General features: G+C 39.2%; 1 protein-coding gene across 6 annotated transcripts in view; it reads right to left on the reverse strand.

Moving 5' to 3' along the window:
• The window catches only part of myo18ab (myosin XVIIIA b), a 241,528-nt gene that overhangs the window by 57,117 nt on the left and 169,017 nt on the right, over positions 1–15,394 (reverse strand). For all 6 annotated transcript variants that reach the window (XM_049576736.1, XM_049576735.1, XM_049576734.1 and 3 more), the window contains 5 exons: positions 14,345–14,456; positions 8,176–8,303; positions 6,322–6,476; positions 5,609–5,732; positions 499–606 (listed from right to left, as the gene is read on the reverse strand). In XM_049576736.1, coding sequence (XP_049432693.1) covers positions 499–606; positions 5,609–5,732; positions 6,322–6,476; positions 8,176–8,303; positions 14,345–14,456 — 627 coding nt within the window. The remainder of the gene's footprint in view (positions 1–498; positions 607–5,608; positions 5,733–6,321; positions 6,477–8,175; positions 8,304–14,344; positions 14,457–15,394) is intronic.

Below are 15,394 nucleotides of genomic sequence, written 5' to 3' on the forward strand. Positions count from 1 at the left end.
CAGTAAAATGATAATCATGATTATTTTCTAAACTTAGCAGATTGTTATATTATTAATTATCTACATTACGGATGATTATTTATCACAAATCTAATTGTGTAAATATTTTGTGAAAGCACCAATAGTCAAATGTACTGCATTGTCACAATGCTGATATCAAGGTATTTGGTCAAATCTTTCATGATATTTGATTTTCTCCAAATTGCCCAATCCTAAAACAGAACCTATTTATTTGGATGGGCAGATAACAATTAAATATTTTTTACTGGGGGTTTTAATTTGAAGGACAGACTGGATGTCTTGACTAACTGCAGTGCTGATAGAGTTGCTGTAGCACTGACAGAAAACATTCTGCAAGTTCTGTATATAGTTTAAGTACAAAGATCTTTATAGAAGAAAAAAAATCAGCAATAAATACAACAACACATAAAGAGGAATCATAAAAGCAAAAGGAAGAAGGCTAAGAAAAAAAGGAGAAAAAAATAAAAGAAAGAAGACCTTGGCCAGGGATGCCTCATCCTTGGATTCCTGCGAGTTGAGGTCCTGCAGTTCGGCCTCCAGCTGGTCCACCTTCAGGTTGACTGCACACACCTCCAGGTCCTTGTCCTGAAGGACAGAGTGTTACGGTCAGAACAGACAGGAGGAGATGGGCGGGGACTGACAGTGTCCCAGTGACGTGATGATAAGCAATTATTTACTCAGCTCAGCAGGTACTAGCTTCAAAGTGTACACATAAACACAAACACAAACACCGTTGTGTGTCATATATGTGTGTATTTATGTATGCCATATTGGTTAGTTCAATTTTGCATTTTATCTGTTTGTTTTTTTTCCCCATGTTATAATTTTTAAGATTGATCCCTCTGTATTTTGGGCATTGACTCATCACATAACAAGTACCTTATCTTTAACACATAGATTTGGCAGACTGACTGATCTCTGACAGCTAACCTATAGATACTGTGACTAATGTCATCCTAATATGACTTTCCTAAACTGACCTTTGAAGCCACTAAAGTAAAATTGAAGTTGAGTATTGGGAACATCCGGGTTCAACTGAGCTTAACATAGGACAGAGCTAGGTGAGTGATACAGTGTCACTAGGTGGACCTGTCAAACTAGTCAAGCAAACAGTATGGGGCTGGACAAATATGGGTTTTTAAAGGCAAAGTTTACTTAAAATGTATATTCATCTTGTTTCTAGTAAGTTAATCTTTTGTGTACACATTTCATTAAAAAGAGTAAACACAATGAGAAACTTTACGATGCAGATGCTATTGTGTGTGAAATTAATTTTATGGCATGAAATGAATACTGAATAAAGCAGTTAAGTAATATGTGAATGAACTATTTTAAAGTTAGTGGAGAGCCTTAAAAAAAAGAAAGAAGATGTCCTTAGTCGTAGCAGTCTGTGGGTGCATATTTGAATCTGTCTGGACCCTGTTGCTGAGAGACCCTGTTGGATCTTGTGTGCTGTTATTTAAGTTTTTAACTATTACATGCCAGTATATAGCTAATTTTATGATAAGAACAGATATTAGTGTTGCAGTGACCAGTCAATTAATTGATTCCTCAGTTCACTGATTTTTTTATTTTTTTGTTACAAAAAGGTATAAGTATTTTGACAATTAATCATGTATGGCATTTATTAAGCACAAATTGCATACATGATCTTATTCCAACTACATGAACATGATAATTTGCTGCCTTTCCCTCATTTTATGACATTGTAAATTTCTTTTGGTTTTAACTTGTTGGTTATCAATAAAATAATCATGTTAAAGTTTGAATATTTCTGACTTTAAATAGTAGCTGTGTGAAAAACTAACAATCCAAACATAAAGCCTACTTGCTACTTTTTTTTCCTGTATCTTGTCAGTCAGACATGCTCTTCACAAAATCAGCCTTGCACACAGTCTTTATCATTAGATGGAGTTTGCTTGGTTGTCAAGTGATATATCTGTTGACATGGAAGCTATGTAGAGTAAAGTCAAGCTCGTAACAGCTACTGAGCTTACATGTCCACACATCCATGTCCAGGACAATTCAGCAAACTTCGTATACTAATAAGGGCTATCACTGTGTTCTAATCTCTCCCTTATTGATATAGGGCACGAAATTTATAGTACAAACATTTTATTTGAGCATCTGAATTCTAAGTTTATCACACAATAATGTTTGAGAACTGGTAAGCATATATAGTTTCCAAACCTTATGTGATGGGTTCAAAATGCAAAAAGGACAATATATAATTACAGTTGCAGCAGAACAGAGTCACTGGAAAGTCTAGAATCCCCTTAACACTTCTACACCTTTTACACCTTTTTAGGCTGTTACATCTATGAGTGGTTCCACTTGAGTCACTACCAACCATCAAAATAAACAATTTGTAGACACCACAGAGTGGAAATTCCTACCATAACCACAACAAATCTATGATGCCGTATTAGGGTCATGTAGGTTGAAAAAATAAATAAATAAACAGAGGGCCAGGAGAGAGGGCAATATTCAGGAAAACAAACTCCGAATTTCTGAGAAATTAAGCCATAAATTTATGAGGAAAAAAAAAACACATGGATACTGTCTGAGATTAAAGTGGTAAATTCCTGAGAAAAACCTCACTATTTTACGGAAAAATAACTTGAATATTCTCTGAGATTTAAGTCAAAATTTACAGGAAACCCCAGCATACTGAGAGGCTGAGTGACTATTATTTAAACATCTAATCAAGATGTCCCTGTAATAATGGTATAAGAATAGTTCCACAATGAAAGTTAATGTCTGTATGTTACCTGGCCATCAGCTGGACATCCCTCCTGGGTGTCCTAGCAATGTTGAAATATGACATCAAAACCAACAGGCAGCTCTTCTGCTCAAGTTTAGGTACACACTTTAAACTGCAACAAATATAATATGCCAGATCAAAAACTAAATGTAAACTTAAATTGTAGTTGTACTACTACAGACAGTGCCACTGTACTGGATGAAAACATTTTCCTGGCAAAAAAAAAAAAAAAAAATGTTAGTGGCCAGGCAGTGCAATGAGTGCATGTAAACGTACATTGTAAACAAAAATTGTAGCAGAGCTACTACCACAGACAGTGCTGTACTGGATGAAGTTTTTACTGGCAAAAACATATTGCTGGCCTGGCCAGGTAGTGCAGAAAAAGTACAAGTATGTATGTTGTATGTATGTATGCGCAGACACTTACAACATAAACATATTATGTTTATGTTGTAAGTGTCTGCGCATACATACATACAACATACATACTTGTACTTTTGCCTCATTGCACATCTTGCACACAACTCCAATCTCGCTTGAAAAAGAAAAATATCACCGAGTTTCACTGGTGGCGTTCGCTCGTCTGTACGTACTCTGACAGCCTTAAATGATGCGCCTTTTTTCTTAAAATTTCCAGAGGACGAAGCGCCACAGCCCACACATTTAGCCATAGCTGCGATGCTATGGCTAATGGCTAAACAAATATGACAGCAGCGAATACCCAACATAATGCCATTGATTGGCTGTCAAGCTAAACACCCATTGCAGGTATTGGCTGGGCAGCGTCCGGTAGGGCTGCACGATTCTGGAAAAAATGAGAATCACGATTTTTAGGCTTATAAATGAGATCACGATTCTCTCACAATTTTTTTTCAACATAAAGATATATTGTGCTTATTTCCTGATACAAAAGGAAAAGTAACAAAAATTATAAATAAATAATAAAAAAATATCATTAAATAACAAAACCTATGATTGTGCCTGATACAAGAGACACAAGGCATATAAACTTTGGTCAGCAGAGAGGGAACACTCTCACTTAAATGCAACAGCTGACAGCCTGACACTGACCGTAAAAACGATAAACTTTAGTCTCTTGTCTTCTCTTACAGCTTTTGAACAATTTTAACAATAATATCAATGTTGAACAACATTTTTTGAGGTAGGTATTCCAGGCCCGGAATTAAGTCATTTAGGGCAAGACCACTTTGGCCTTTGATAAATACAAATTTATTGGGGCATCACGGCCAAAATGTGGGGCACCAAGGCCAAAACCAATGGCGCAATAACAATATGTGCTAATTACACTGAATGAAGACAAAACAATATGTGTTGAAAAACGGTACTGAGTTTATTAAAACTGTAAACCGAACATTTGACTTTTCCACAAAATGCTGTGTGATAAATGTTTTTAAAATTAAATTAAAATGTGAACAATTCATAATATTCATTGTTATTATTATGATAAAATAAAGTATAAATGGACTAAGGGAGATCAAAATTAAACGTTTCAACACCATGCATTTGACAGGAGTATTCACCTAACATAGCCTACATATCTTTAACTATATAATTATTTATATGTCTCTGTATATTTTTACATAAATCCCCAATATTTTATTTGCCTTTAAAAAATTCTCTTCCTTCATTTAATTTGACAGTGTTTATTGTATTGTATTATATGTATTAATTCTCTACAGGATCTTGTATGTTCTTTAATGTGTGTTCAATTTATTAAAAGGAAATAAACAAAAAAACATTTTGGTGAACCCTGCAGCAAAGTGAACCATCTTCCTCAGAGAGGATCTTTGCCTCCCAGTTTGCTCCTGGCGACAGAGCAGAGTGATCTGTCTTTCTTCTCAGAGGATCTTTGTCCCATGAGAGCAGGCGCTCAGCTGCTCTCCGTGTACGCATTTTAAACAACTTTCACTGGTGATTTGACAGTCACTAGAAGCATATTATGACCCTCTGTAAAAGTTTCTGTGTGGTACCTGTGTTGTACATGAGCTAACGTTAGCGGCTAAGGACTGAGAGGCTGACTTGTAAGGGGTCCTCCTCACGTTGTCGGCTCTCTCCTGCTCTCGCTGCTTTCCAAACTGCCGGCCGGGTGTCGCTCTGCATCACATGGTATAACGCTGCGTCGTTGGGAGCGCTTGCTTTCATACAGATGATGTCCCGACTCCCAGCACGGGCGGGCCGGCAGAATCATCCGTCATTAAAAAAATTAGATCGCATATGCATATGAATCAAGATCACGTTTTTATTACGATTAATCGTGCAGCCCTAGCGCCTGGTGAGCATGTTTTTTTTTAATCATCACTGACTGACAGTTCACTGTCATCTGTCACTCATTGCACAGACAAACGCCCACAGTGGAGTAAGTATTTACTGTTCAAGTCACAAGACTCCGTACAAGACAGTGCATATGAGGAAAAAAAAAAAGAAAAACAATAAAAAACTGGTCGGGGATATTTGAGAGAGGTGAGGAGCAGTGCGCAATTGCACAGTAAAACAGCTTAGAGGGAACAGTGGTACACAGTGCATTCAGCACTTTTATACATAAGCAAACACTGAGCCGCACAGGACATGAACCCCAGTCTCCTGGGCAAATGTCCTTTGCTTGATCCATGCATCCACCACATGGACTGGCTGCACTACTACATCACAATACTTTCTGGTAGTAGTAAAATTATAAATTCTTTCTCAGAAAATTCAGAGTTTTTTTTCCAGAATATTACCACCCCCTTTACCCCTCTATAATGGCCTGATTACACTGTGGTAACACAAACACACAGACACAAGCTGGAGCACACAGGAACAAACCTCCAGCTGCTGTCGGAGGCTGAAGGCGTCTCCGCTTAGCATGTCTTTCTCTCGGGCCAATTTCTCCCTCAGGCTCCTCTCCCTCTGCACCTCCTCCTGGGCTGCACTCAACTCACTGTCAAACCTGCACCAAAAAACACATACATACACGTTGACACACTCCTCTGATTAACACTGACTAAACACTCTAATGAAGCCACAACCACTGCTACACTGATGACGTTTAGGAAGCTAAATTCATAAAGTTCATGGAAAAATGTAATCATTAAAAATGTGCTGAGCTGGTCAGAGAGAAGATCCTACATGTTAAACTACAGCATGCATATTCAGCAATGCATATACAGCTACAGAGCATGTCCCCTGATAGTACCCCCCACCCCCACCCAAAACACACACACACACACACACACACACACACACACACACACACGGTTTATCAGCAGTACAAATGAGCTAGAGATTTGTGCGTCCTCTCTGCACAGCATGATGCTATAAACAATCTGGAGCACAATATAGTTTTTCTTTACAGTTATTACTGTCACTACAGCAACACCACTGGACCCTTCACAGTCTGTGGGAACACGGCAGAATAAGGTAATACACCTGTGTGAAGTCACTTATATCTACAGACACCTGCTCAACATGACTGTGTGTGTGTGTGTGTGTGTGTGTGTGTGTGTGTGTGTGGACGGGGTTGGAGGGGCTGTACTGACTTTCTCTGCTTCTTCTCCAGGTCGTGGTTGCGGCTCTGTTGGCCCTCCAGGTGAAGTTTGGTGTCCTGCAGTTCAGCGGTCAGTCGTTGGGTTTTTTTCTTCAGCTGCTGGATGTTTCGCTGAGACTCCTCGTTGTCAGCCTGCAGGTCGCTGATCTGCACAAACACACAGGCAGCTAATCAGAACTGGAAAAGATTCCCTGTTGCTGGGAATTCCACAGAAAAAATGTCATGCAGTGTGCAATGACTTGAGAGCCTTCCAGGCAGACATATAATCTATACACTACATTCACATTACAACAGCTTGAAAACTGTCTTCATTGAATATACAGTGTCACATGTTCACTAAAACAAACTTACAGTCTACAGCTGTGCTGGTCAGCTGTGCTTTGACATAGATGCTAATGTCAAAATGCTAACATGCACACAAACAGAGTGCTAACACCCTGATGTTTACCTGGTATAATGTTTACCATGTTCACTACTCTGACTGAAAGTTAAAATAAAAAATTATTATTAATCAATTAATTAATTCATTCAATCATCTGGGAAACAGGGTTTCCCAAACTTTCATTTATGTGTGGAGGCCTGCAATATATTGATTTTCAGTCTTGGAGATATGCCCCTCTGTTTCTCTCTCAAACATGGCGCCTGGTGTGATGTACTGCTGTGGATGCCGCAGCATAACATATTTTAGCCACCTAAAAAAATCCTTATCAGTTTAAGTGTATGTTATATTGGAATATTTGCTCTGCTTTACCTTACCACTTATCAAGCAGACCAGAAACTGTGTTTGCTAAGTGATATTACTGTTTTTGTAAACGGAGTCTTTGTAGCTTTGATATAACAGCTTCAATTCTCTGTTGGAAAGGGCTGTCTGATAGCAAGGTTAGGTTGCAAAAAATATTATAAATATTGCGTACACTTGAATTGATATTTATTGTGGTGGGCTTTGTTTACATGGCTAAAAACAGACTAACTGAGGCAGAGTTTGCTCACACTGTCTGATTTTATGTATGTGATGGTAGGATTTTCCACCCGACGTTATTGTATATAAACATTGTGATTTGGTCTATAGTTTTGTTGTCTTTCATTGGCCCTGAATGTGTGAAGTTTCCACGTCCATAGCAACACTAGATTTGTTACTGAAAAATAAAACAACAAAAACTTACCTTGATTCGTTTTTGATTTGTGGGAATATGGGATTGTGTTTTAAGTCTTCATCAAGACAAATTAGTTCCTGAACCCTCAATAATCACTAGATAAGAATGACATGATATGAACTGAAATCTTCACAGATAGTAAGATAGTCTCCTACTACCGTGACTAGATCTGTAACATAATGGATATTTTAAACTTGAATTGTCTTTCAGGGACTTTGGAGTTGATGTGAGCCTGAGTTTTGTACTAACTCTAGCTTGTCTGTTAGGGGTGTTGGGTTATACCAATATTGACGATATGTACTATATTTAAAAAAAGGAAATGCTGACATCATGTTAATATTACACATAATAATATCTTGTACAGGGCCTCATAAATCCTATCCATTTCTTTCTGTTCCTTGTGATAACTGTGTAGTGAAAATCAATAGCACACCATCACTACCTGCTGTAAATTTAAATAACTGAAAGTATTTAAATTGTAATTAAATAAGAAGCCTGGAGGTGTCTAATTTGGGTACAGCCTTATATCGCACCATAAAGGGCTGTAACTTTTGACTTCATTCGTTTCTTAAATACTTACCTAAAATCAATGACTTTGACAGTACATGGAGAGTCAAGCTGCATGGTCGTCATCATATCAGAGATGGAACACAATGGTTTCTAGTGGAAGGTGTGTATCAGTGTGCACTCACCCTCCTCTCCAGCTGTCGTTTGTTCTGCTGCTCCACCTCCAGCTTGTCATCGAACTCCTGCTGCAGTCTCTTCTTGGTGAATTCAATCTCCCTGATGGCTCTTTCATACTTCAGCCTCCACTCTCCTCCTGTCACATCAGCATGATCACAGTCAGCCTCATCTTTTTGTTTCATATCTGAATATGCATACACTTGCTGCATACCTCCCATATAACATGTATTTTTCCAAAACGACAAGGCTAATCTTTGTAATTTAGCAAAAGCACACAATGTTGGCATGAAAAAATGCATTACAAGATCCCATATTGTGATTTTCTGGGGAATTTAAAATGGCCAATTTTTATGTTGTGTAAAGCCCAGTTCAGACCAATGATTCGCGACCAAACAAGTTCAAAAACAGGCAACTACTTGCAATGCTCTGTTCCTTGCTGGGGGGGGATTTTCATCATGTCTGAGTACATCCATTTGTGGATTCCACTGCTGCCTCTATGCAAGTCCATAAAAACCACTGATTTAATTGAATCATTAAGCTCAACTGAAATAAGACCATGAGCTACTGATATTTGTTTTGATACTAAGATGCTCACCTACAGCCAGTTTAAAACCGTATCCATTATATGAAATTCTTTTACTTTACTGAATAAGTCAGTTCCAATACTTTCAGACACATTTCAGTGAGACCTATACTGTTTTCAGGTATCTTTGTACGGCACAACCCACACATATTGAATGTACTTTGAGTCTGACATGAAGAATACCTTCATGACTGTGTTTCAGTGCCAGTTCACCTGAAAGCTGTCAAAGCTCTGCTATGGTACAAACAAGTGAAGCTGTTCAGACCTATGCAACATGAACATACTTCGAAAAATCAATCTACATTCATAAAGTCTGCATGGCACACAATGACAGCTGGCAGCCGGCCTGCAGGGCGTCTGCAACTCAATCCCTACTTATTTTTTCACTTTTAACTGATCAATTTCTAATGTACTTCTTCACATTGAATTTTTGCTGGGCTTTTGTCAAAGCATCGACCACACACCACCCCTATGGTTCCTGCACCTCCACTGAAGAAAACAGTATGGGAGTGAATTGCTGCTATTGTAAGGTCTGTGTGGGAGTATGTGTATGACCAGTCCACGGACAGTTTGTATCAAGCCGTTTACATTCAAACCAGTGCTTGTTTGTTAAGTTTCTATTAACATTGTTCACAAAATTAACCTACTGTCATCAAAACACTGATTGTGACCACTTTTCCTCTTTATGATTTGCATTGGTTAATCTCTGGTTGTTTCTTAGGCTGAAGTTTGCTGTGTTGTATTTGATTTAGTGAAGAAAATGATCAGTTAGTTGATTGGTAGAAAATAACGAACAACAACTTTGAAAATCAACTGTAATTTTTAAGTTAGACTGTCAAACGTTCCCTAATTCCAACTTTTCCATTTGCTGCTTTTATGTGTTATTTATTGCTGTAAATCTACAGTTTTGGACTGCTGATCAGACAGAGAAAGTTGTCAGGTTAGGTTGGCCAATACTTTCAATTGGTTATTTAATAGGTTAATAGCGTTTAATAAAAAAAATGAGAATAACTGCCCTACAGTTGTATGTCTCCACACACCAGTTAAGTTTCTCCTACAGTTTACATCCATGTCTGTGAAAACATGGATGCTTCACACAAGTCTTCCCCCTGACAGCACAGGGTTAGGGTTCTATACAATTAGCACAGTTTCAAGGTTGACACCCAAGATTAGTGTCATCAGTATAAGACGTTGAGTTTTGTCATATTAGCAAATTAATTATTGAGTTATGGCCAAAAACATATTTTGTGAGGTCAAACTGACCTTGACCTTTGTCCACAAAATTCTAATTAGTTTATTTTTCAGTCCAAATGAAAGTTTGTGCCAAATCTAAAGAAGTTCCCTCAAGCTGTTCTTGAGATATTGTGTTCACAAGAACGAGATGGGTGCAAGGTCACAGCTAAACAATAAATCATAATGGGTCTGTGTACGTTTTGAACGTAATTGCTTGTCTTTTATTTCACTATTTCACAGTATAGTTGTAATTGCGGACTAGACATGGCCGATTCGACGATAGATTCAGCTTGTAGTGCTGTCGGTCTTTCCACACATAGCCTACCCCCTCTAGAAATTTCTGCCGAACAGTGTTTACAAATTGCTGTTTTAGGTTCAGTCTCAGATATAATGCCTCCATACTGCCGACATGTTTGCTGTATTAAACCGCGCGTTACCAGGCTCCCAGTTGCTGGCAGGCTGAATATGTGCATCACTTCATTTCTGTTTTGGCGAGGGGATGTTGTGTTTCAGCGCGGCAATGTAATGTAGCCAATATATATTCCTAGGCTTTTGGATCACTCTGTAGTCTAGGCCTATTCTTTTCATGGACATAACAGGGCGGTGAACTAGTCAACACGTCACCTGTCGATCTTTGAATTCTTTGCTCAAATGTTTCACCAAGTTTGTGATGTCTCGTGATGTCTCCCTTTGCGAGGCAGACTTTCTCTTGTCTTTTTTCACATGCACCAGCACCGAATGTTGATACAGGTGTTGTCATACACACCATTTGCGCAAAATGTGCTCCAGTAGGAACAAGGAAGGCGTTTCTGTGCATAAATGAATAAAATAAATCAAATAAATTAATGAACTGAATCAATTTAAAAAGTACTGGTATTTTCCAAATGCAGTATAGTACCGTTTGGAATACTCTAGTACCGCGGTACTATTTTAGTACTGGTATACCGTGCAACACTAGTAACAAGTGGGCATGGCATTATTCCAGTTGTACAGGCTAAGCAAGACTGTTTAACTTTTGTCAGTTGTGATCTAATGCTGTTATCGAGTTATTATTGTGATTGTTTGCAGCTAAGTTATTGGTTGGTTGGCTTCACCAAAGCTAACTGATGTTAGTTTGCTAATGCTTGTTCACAGACATAGTCTTGCATGCAACTAAACATCACCTGTACTAACCAAGACCCTTTGTAACACATATCTCATACACATACTCATTCACAAATTGTCTATCAACATAACTACACCCAAAGAGAGGGAATTCAAAAAAACTTCTCCCGTCTGAAGCCATCTGTGATTTGGCCATCTTGTAGGTTTCTGTTTTAAGCCATTTTGTTTTATAGGCTCTCTCTCTCTCTCTCTCTCTCTCTCATAGACACACATCCACACACACATATACACACACTATGCTTGTTTATAGTTAGTTAGAATTTCAGTGTTTTGTTTTGTTTAGTTTTCTTCATGAATACATTTATTTATTAATATTAAACAAGAGTGAATGAATAGTCAACCTCTGATATGTCAAGAACTCTGAAATCCTTCAGCTGTTACTATTAATATGGTCATTTTGGTTACAGCTTTTAATAAAACTATCAATCAGAGTTCCAAATTGATAGTTTATTGAGCTTTATAAGACTGATATCATTGACTGGCTATCATTTTTCCCTTTTCTGGAATGGTGCATCACGAGATGATGTCATGTAAATTAAGCATGGTGGTGTGGTGGTTAGCACTGTCACCTCACAGTAAGAGGGTTCCCGGTTTGATCCCGGGTGTGGGAGCCTTTCTGTGCAGAGTTTGCATGTTCTCCCCATGTCAGCGTGGGTTCTCTCCGGGCACTCCGGCTTCCTCCCACAGTCCAAAGACATGCAGATTGGGGACTAGGTTAATTGATCACTCTAAATTGTCCGTAGGTGTGAATGTGAGCGTGAATGGTTGTTTGTCTCTATGTGTCAGCCCTGCGATAGTCTGGCGACCTGTCCAGGGTGTACCCTGCCACTTGCCCAATGTCAGCTCCAGCCCCCCCGCGACCCTCAAGAGGATAAGCGGTTACAAAAATGTATGGATGGATTAATAATAATTTACTATTTCCCATAGCCATTTTGATATTTTAATTGGAGATCTGTTACAAGGTCAGGCCCGTGTTAAGACTTAGATCCCAACAACTGTTGCTGCCATAGACTGTATGAAAACGTTCTGTGTATTACCCAAACACTTGAAGAAAAACGCCAGGAGGTGAGGTGTGTGCATGTGTGTGTGTGGGGGGGGAGAGAGGGGAGAGGGCGAGAGGAAGATGAGTGTGTAAAGTGTGTTATTAGTTAATAATAATGCCACTTGTTAGGCTTCTGTGCATTGATAGCTCCTTTTTATTTTTTTCATTATGTATTGCTCCTTGGTTAGATATGTAATTTATTTATTTACTTTTTTCAAATGAGCAACAATAACCATTGCTACTTTTACTACATTAATTTGCTTGTGTTTCAAAATTGTCATTACCAAAAGCTAATGGCGCTATCTAGAGCCAGTGTTAAGTTTGTTGTCCATTCTTTTCTATTTTCAAATCCTACACACCAGATCTTTAACTGAAGAAAATGTGAATCAACATCTGCCAATTCTTTATTGTAATCATAAATATTGCATGATGTAGGTGCAGTTGCTTCCAGCTGCCTCTCTGTCAGCTCCGCTACATTTGTGCTAAATTTAGGCTTTTATGTCTATTTTACAAGTGGTGGTGGTGCTTTTTGTTGTTGGACCTGGACGGTGGTGGCAGGTGGCTGCAACTTTCTCATCAAGATTACGAAAATAAACTCACCAGTCTGTAAACTCTCCTTCTGTTGACCTCTAGCTACCTAGATAGAGGTTTTCAAATGTATACATCAGTAAACATCGAAGTAGTATGAAGAAGATGAGCACCAGCTGAACTAGTGCTCTGCTAGCCACTGTACAGGCATTAGTAAACAAACTGAGCAAACCCTATGCAGCATCAGTTTTCAACAGAATATCAGAAACTGTAACATCCTTTGATTTACTGAAACTTTGCTATATCCTGAACAGTGCCATTCAACCACAAGGCTCATTTTCTACATGCCCATCTGACAGAGCAGAGGACTCTGGTGAGAGCAGGAGAGGGGGCTTGTGCTTTATGGTGAATAAGGACTGGTGTGACGGTGGGAATGTGAGGTGTACTGTTCCTGCTGTGGACCACTGCTATACACCGTTCAGAGGCGGCTACTGTGCAGTGCTGCCAGTGTTCAGGAGGAGCAACAGAATGGCGGTCTAGTTGGGGTCAGTATGTGTGGACAATTAAATCATTCCACAACCAGAATCCATGGGTTACCAGAACCATCCGGAAACATGGACAATTATAAAGTAGCAGCCAACAATGCAAGAAGATGCAAAAAAAGACAAAATTACAGTGTACACGTTAAAGGAGCTGGTGGGATCACATTTCACTGGAGTTCCTTGTATAATTCCAAGTTACAAATAAATGATTGATTGAATGTATATAAGCCATCGCACACGTGTATGTATCCTTGGCTGCCCCCCAAAAATACCTTGCCTTATTGAAACTATGTCCCCGCATATATGTTTCCACCAATGACTAGAAAATGACAAAAGATGTGCATTGTCGAACATCATGCAAAACCTCAAAAGATTATCACAACTTTGAGTTTTTCTTATTTCACTGCTGTCTGAGTAGTTTCTACAGCCGTCACGATTTTTTATTTCACACCGCAAATCCATGTACTCTCTCAGCTGGCAGGAAATGTGGGGATTATGGTGTCAGTTTCTTAGTATGAATATATAATATAACCATAACAATCGCAATTACAATTAGTACAAACGGCTGTGTTAGGATTGACATCAGCAGCCTCCTCATTCATTTCAATGACACCACTGGGTTGGCACAATGGGATCTAAACGCAGAGGGCCCCAGTAAAATAAGCTCAGGAATACAACAAAATGCCACATACCAGCAAACATTCCTGGCAGATAACGTTGCGACATTAATGAGATAATTCTCAGGCAATGTGGCTCTATTTCCAGTCTGAACACCTGTTTACAGGGTCATATGTAACACAGCTACTTAGGCTTAAGTTGTCCCTCCTCAACAGTTGTGATAAAACTCACAGAACTGCCACTCAGACTTGATCCGTACACACCCACACAGTCCTGAGAAGACATCTAATCAGTCAAACACCTGTGTGGGTGTCCAGCAGCTTTAGCACAAGGCTGACAGTTAACATTTTTATGAGTGAGTTTTTAAAGCAACATAACATGACTATCAGAAGTCTGGGCAGATTCGTAAGCATTGCTGTAGTGGGGTGTATCTGTCATTCTGTTCACATGCTGTCTGTGTGTCTAACCTGTGTCGTCATCTTCCATCTCTCCATTGAGTTCAGATGCCCTGATGAGTCGAGCCTCCATCACCTCCATCTCCATGGACTCCATCTGCTTTTTCATGTTGTCAAACTTGGCCTGGTGGATCACAAAAGAAACAAAACAAAACAAAAAAAAAAAACAGTTTCTAACACATCTGTCTCCATGGATTAACCTGTGAATTCTACAGATTTTCGTGTGTTGGAGCCCAACTACAAGCACATCACAAAGACAGAGAGAACCACATTCTCAGGGGCCCATGGAGGGAAGTTTTGGTAGTTGTTAAAAAACTAAGATCACACTAAGTCCTGTCATGATGTGCTGATGCTACTCGTGACCTTCAGTGTGTACCTCTGGGGTACTGGCTCTTTGTCACATTCCTCGGGTCATTCCTGAACAATGTTTATGGTGTGGCATGGTGTATTGTCCTGCTGGGGAGACACCGCCATCAGGGAGTGCCCTTGCCATGAGGTGTTTGGATTGGTGAAGCATGTCAGGTGGCATCCACATGAATACCAGGACATAAGGTTTCTCAGCAGAACATTCAACTGTTACAAGATTATCAATGTTATTCACTTGACAGTGGTTTTAATATTTTGGCTGATCGGTTTATATGTCTCTTCAACTTCGGTAGTTGTGTCATTTATTACATTAGATGTTTCTCTCAACTCTTATTTTCCTAAGGATCCACCACGATACTTTACTGTATAGATGAATCCAAAAATGGCACTGGTCCATTCCACTGCAAACATTCCCAACATGCAATGAACCTTTCCCTTTGTGTGGATTCCCACATTGCCCCCTTGTGCCTCTTCCTCACTCACAAGAAGAAAATAAATCCATCCCACATTTCTATAAGCCTGGCCATTTGGAAGCAGCCCCTCCCAATGGCTATCTGAGCAGTCACAGGAAAAAAATCTATCCCAACATCCCCCAATAAAAACAGAGAAAGAAATCATGTCAAAAATGTCAAATTGTGAACTAAATGGATGGAGGAAGCTGGGGGAGGGCAGTGCTGGAGAAATGGCCTGACAATA

The sequence above is a fragment of the Epinephelus fuscoguttatus genome, linkage group LG5 (assembly GCF_011397635.1).
Source record: "Epinephelus fuscoguttatus linkage group LG5, E.fuscoguttatus.final_Chr_v1".
In the NCBI taxonomy this organism is placed as follows: Eukaryota; Metazoa; Chordata; class Actinopteri; order Perciformes; family Serranidae; genus Epinephelus; species Epinephelus fuscoguttatus.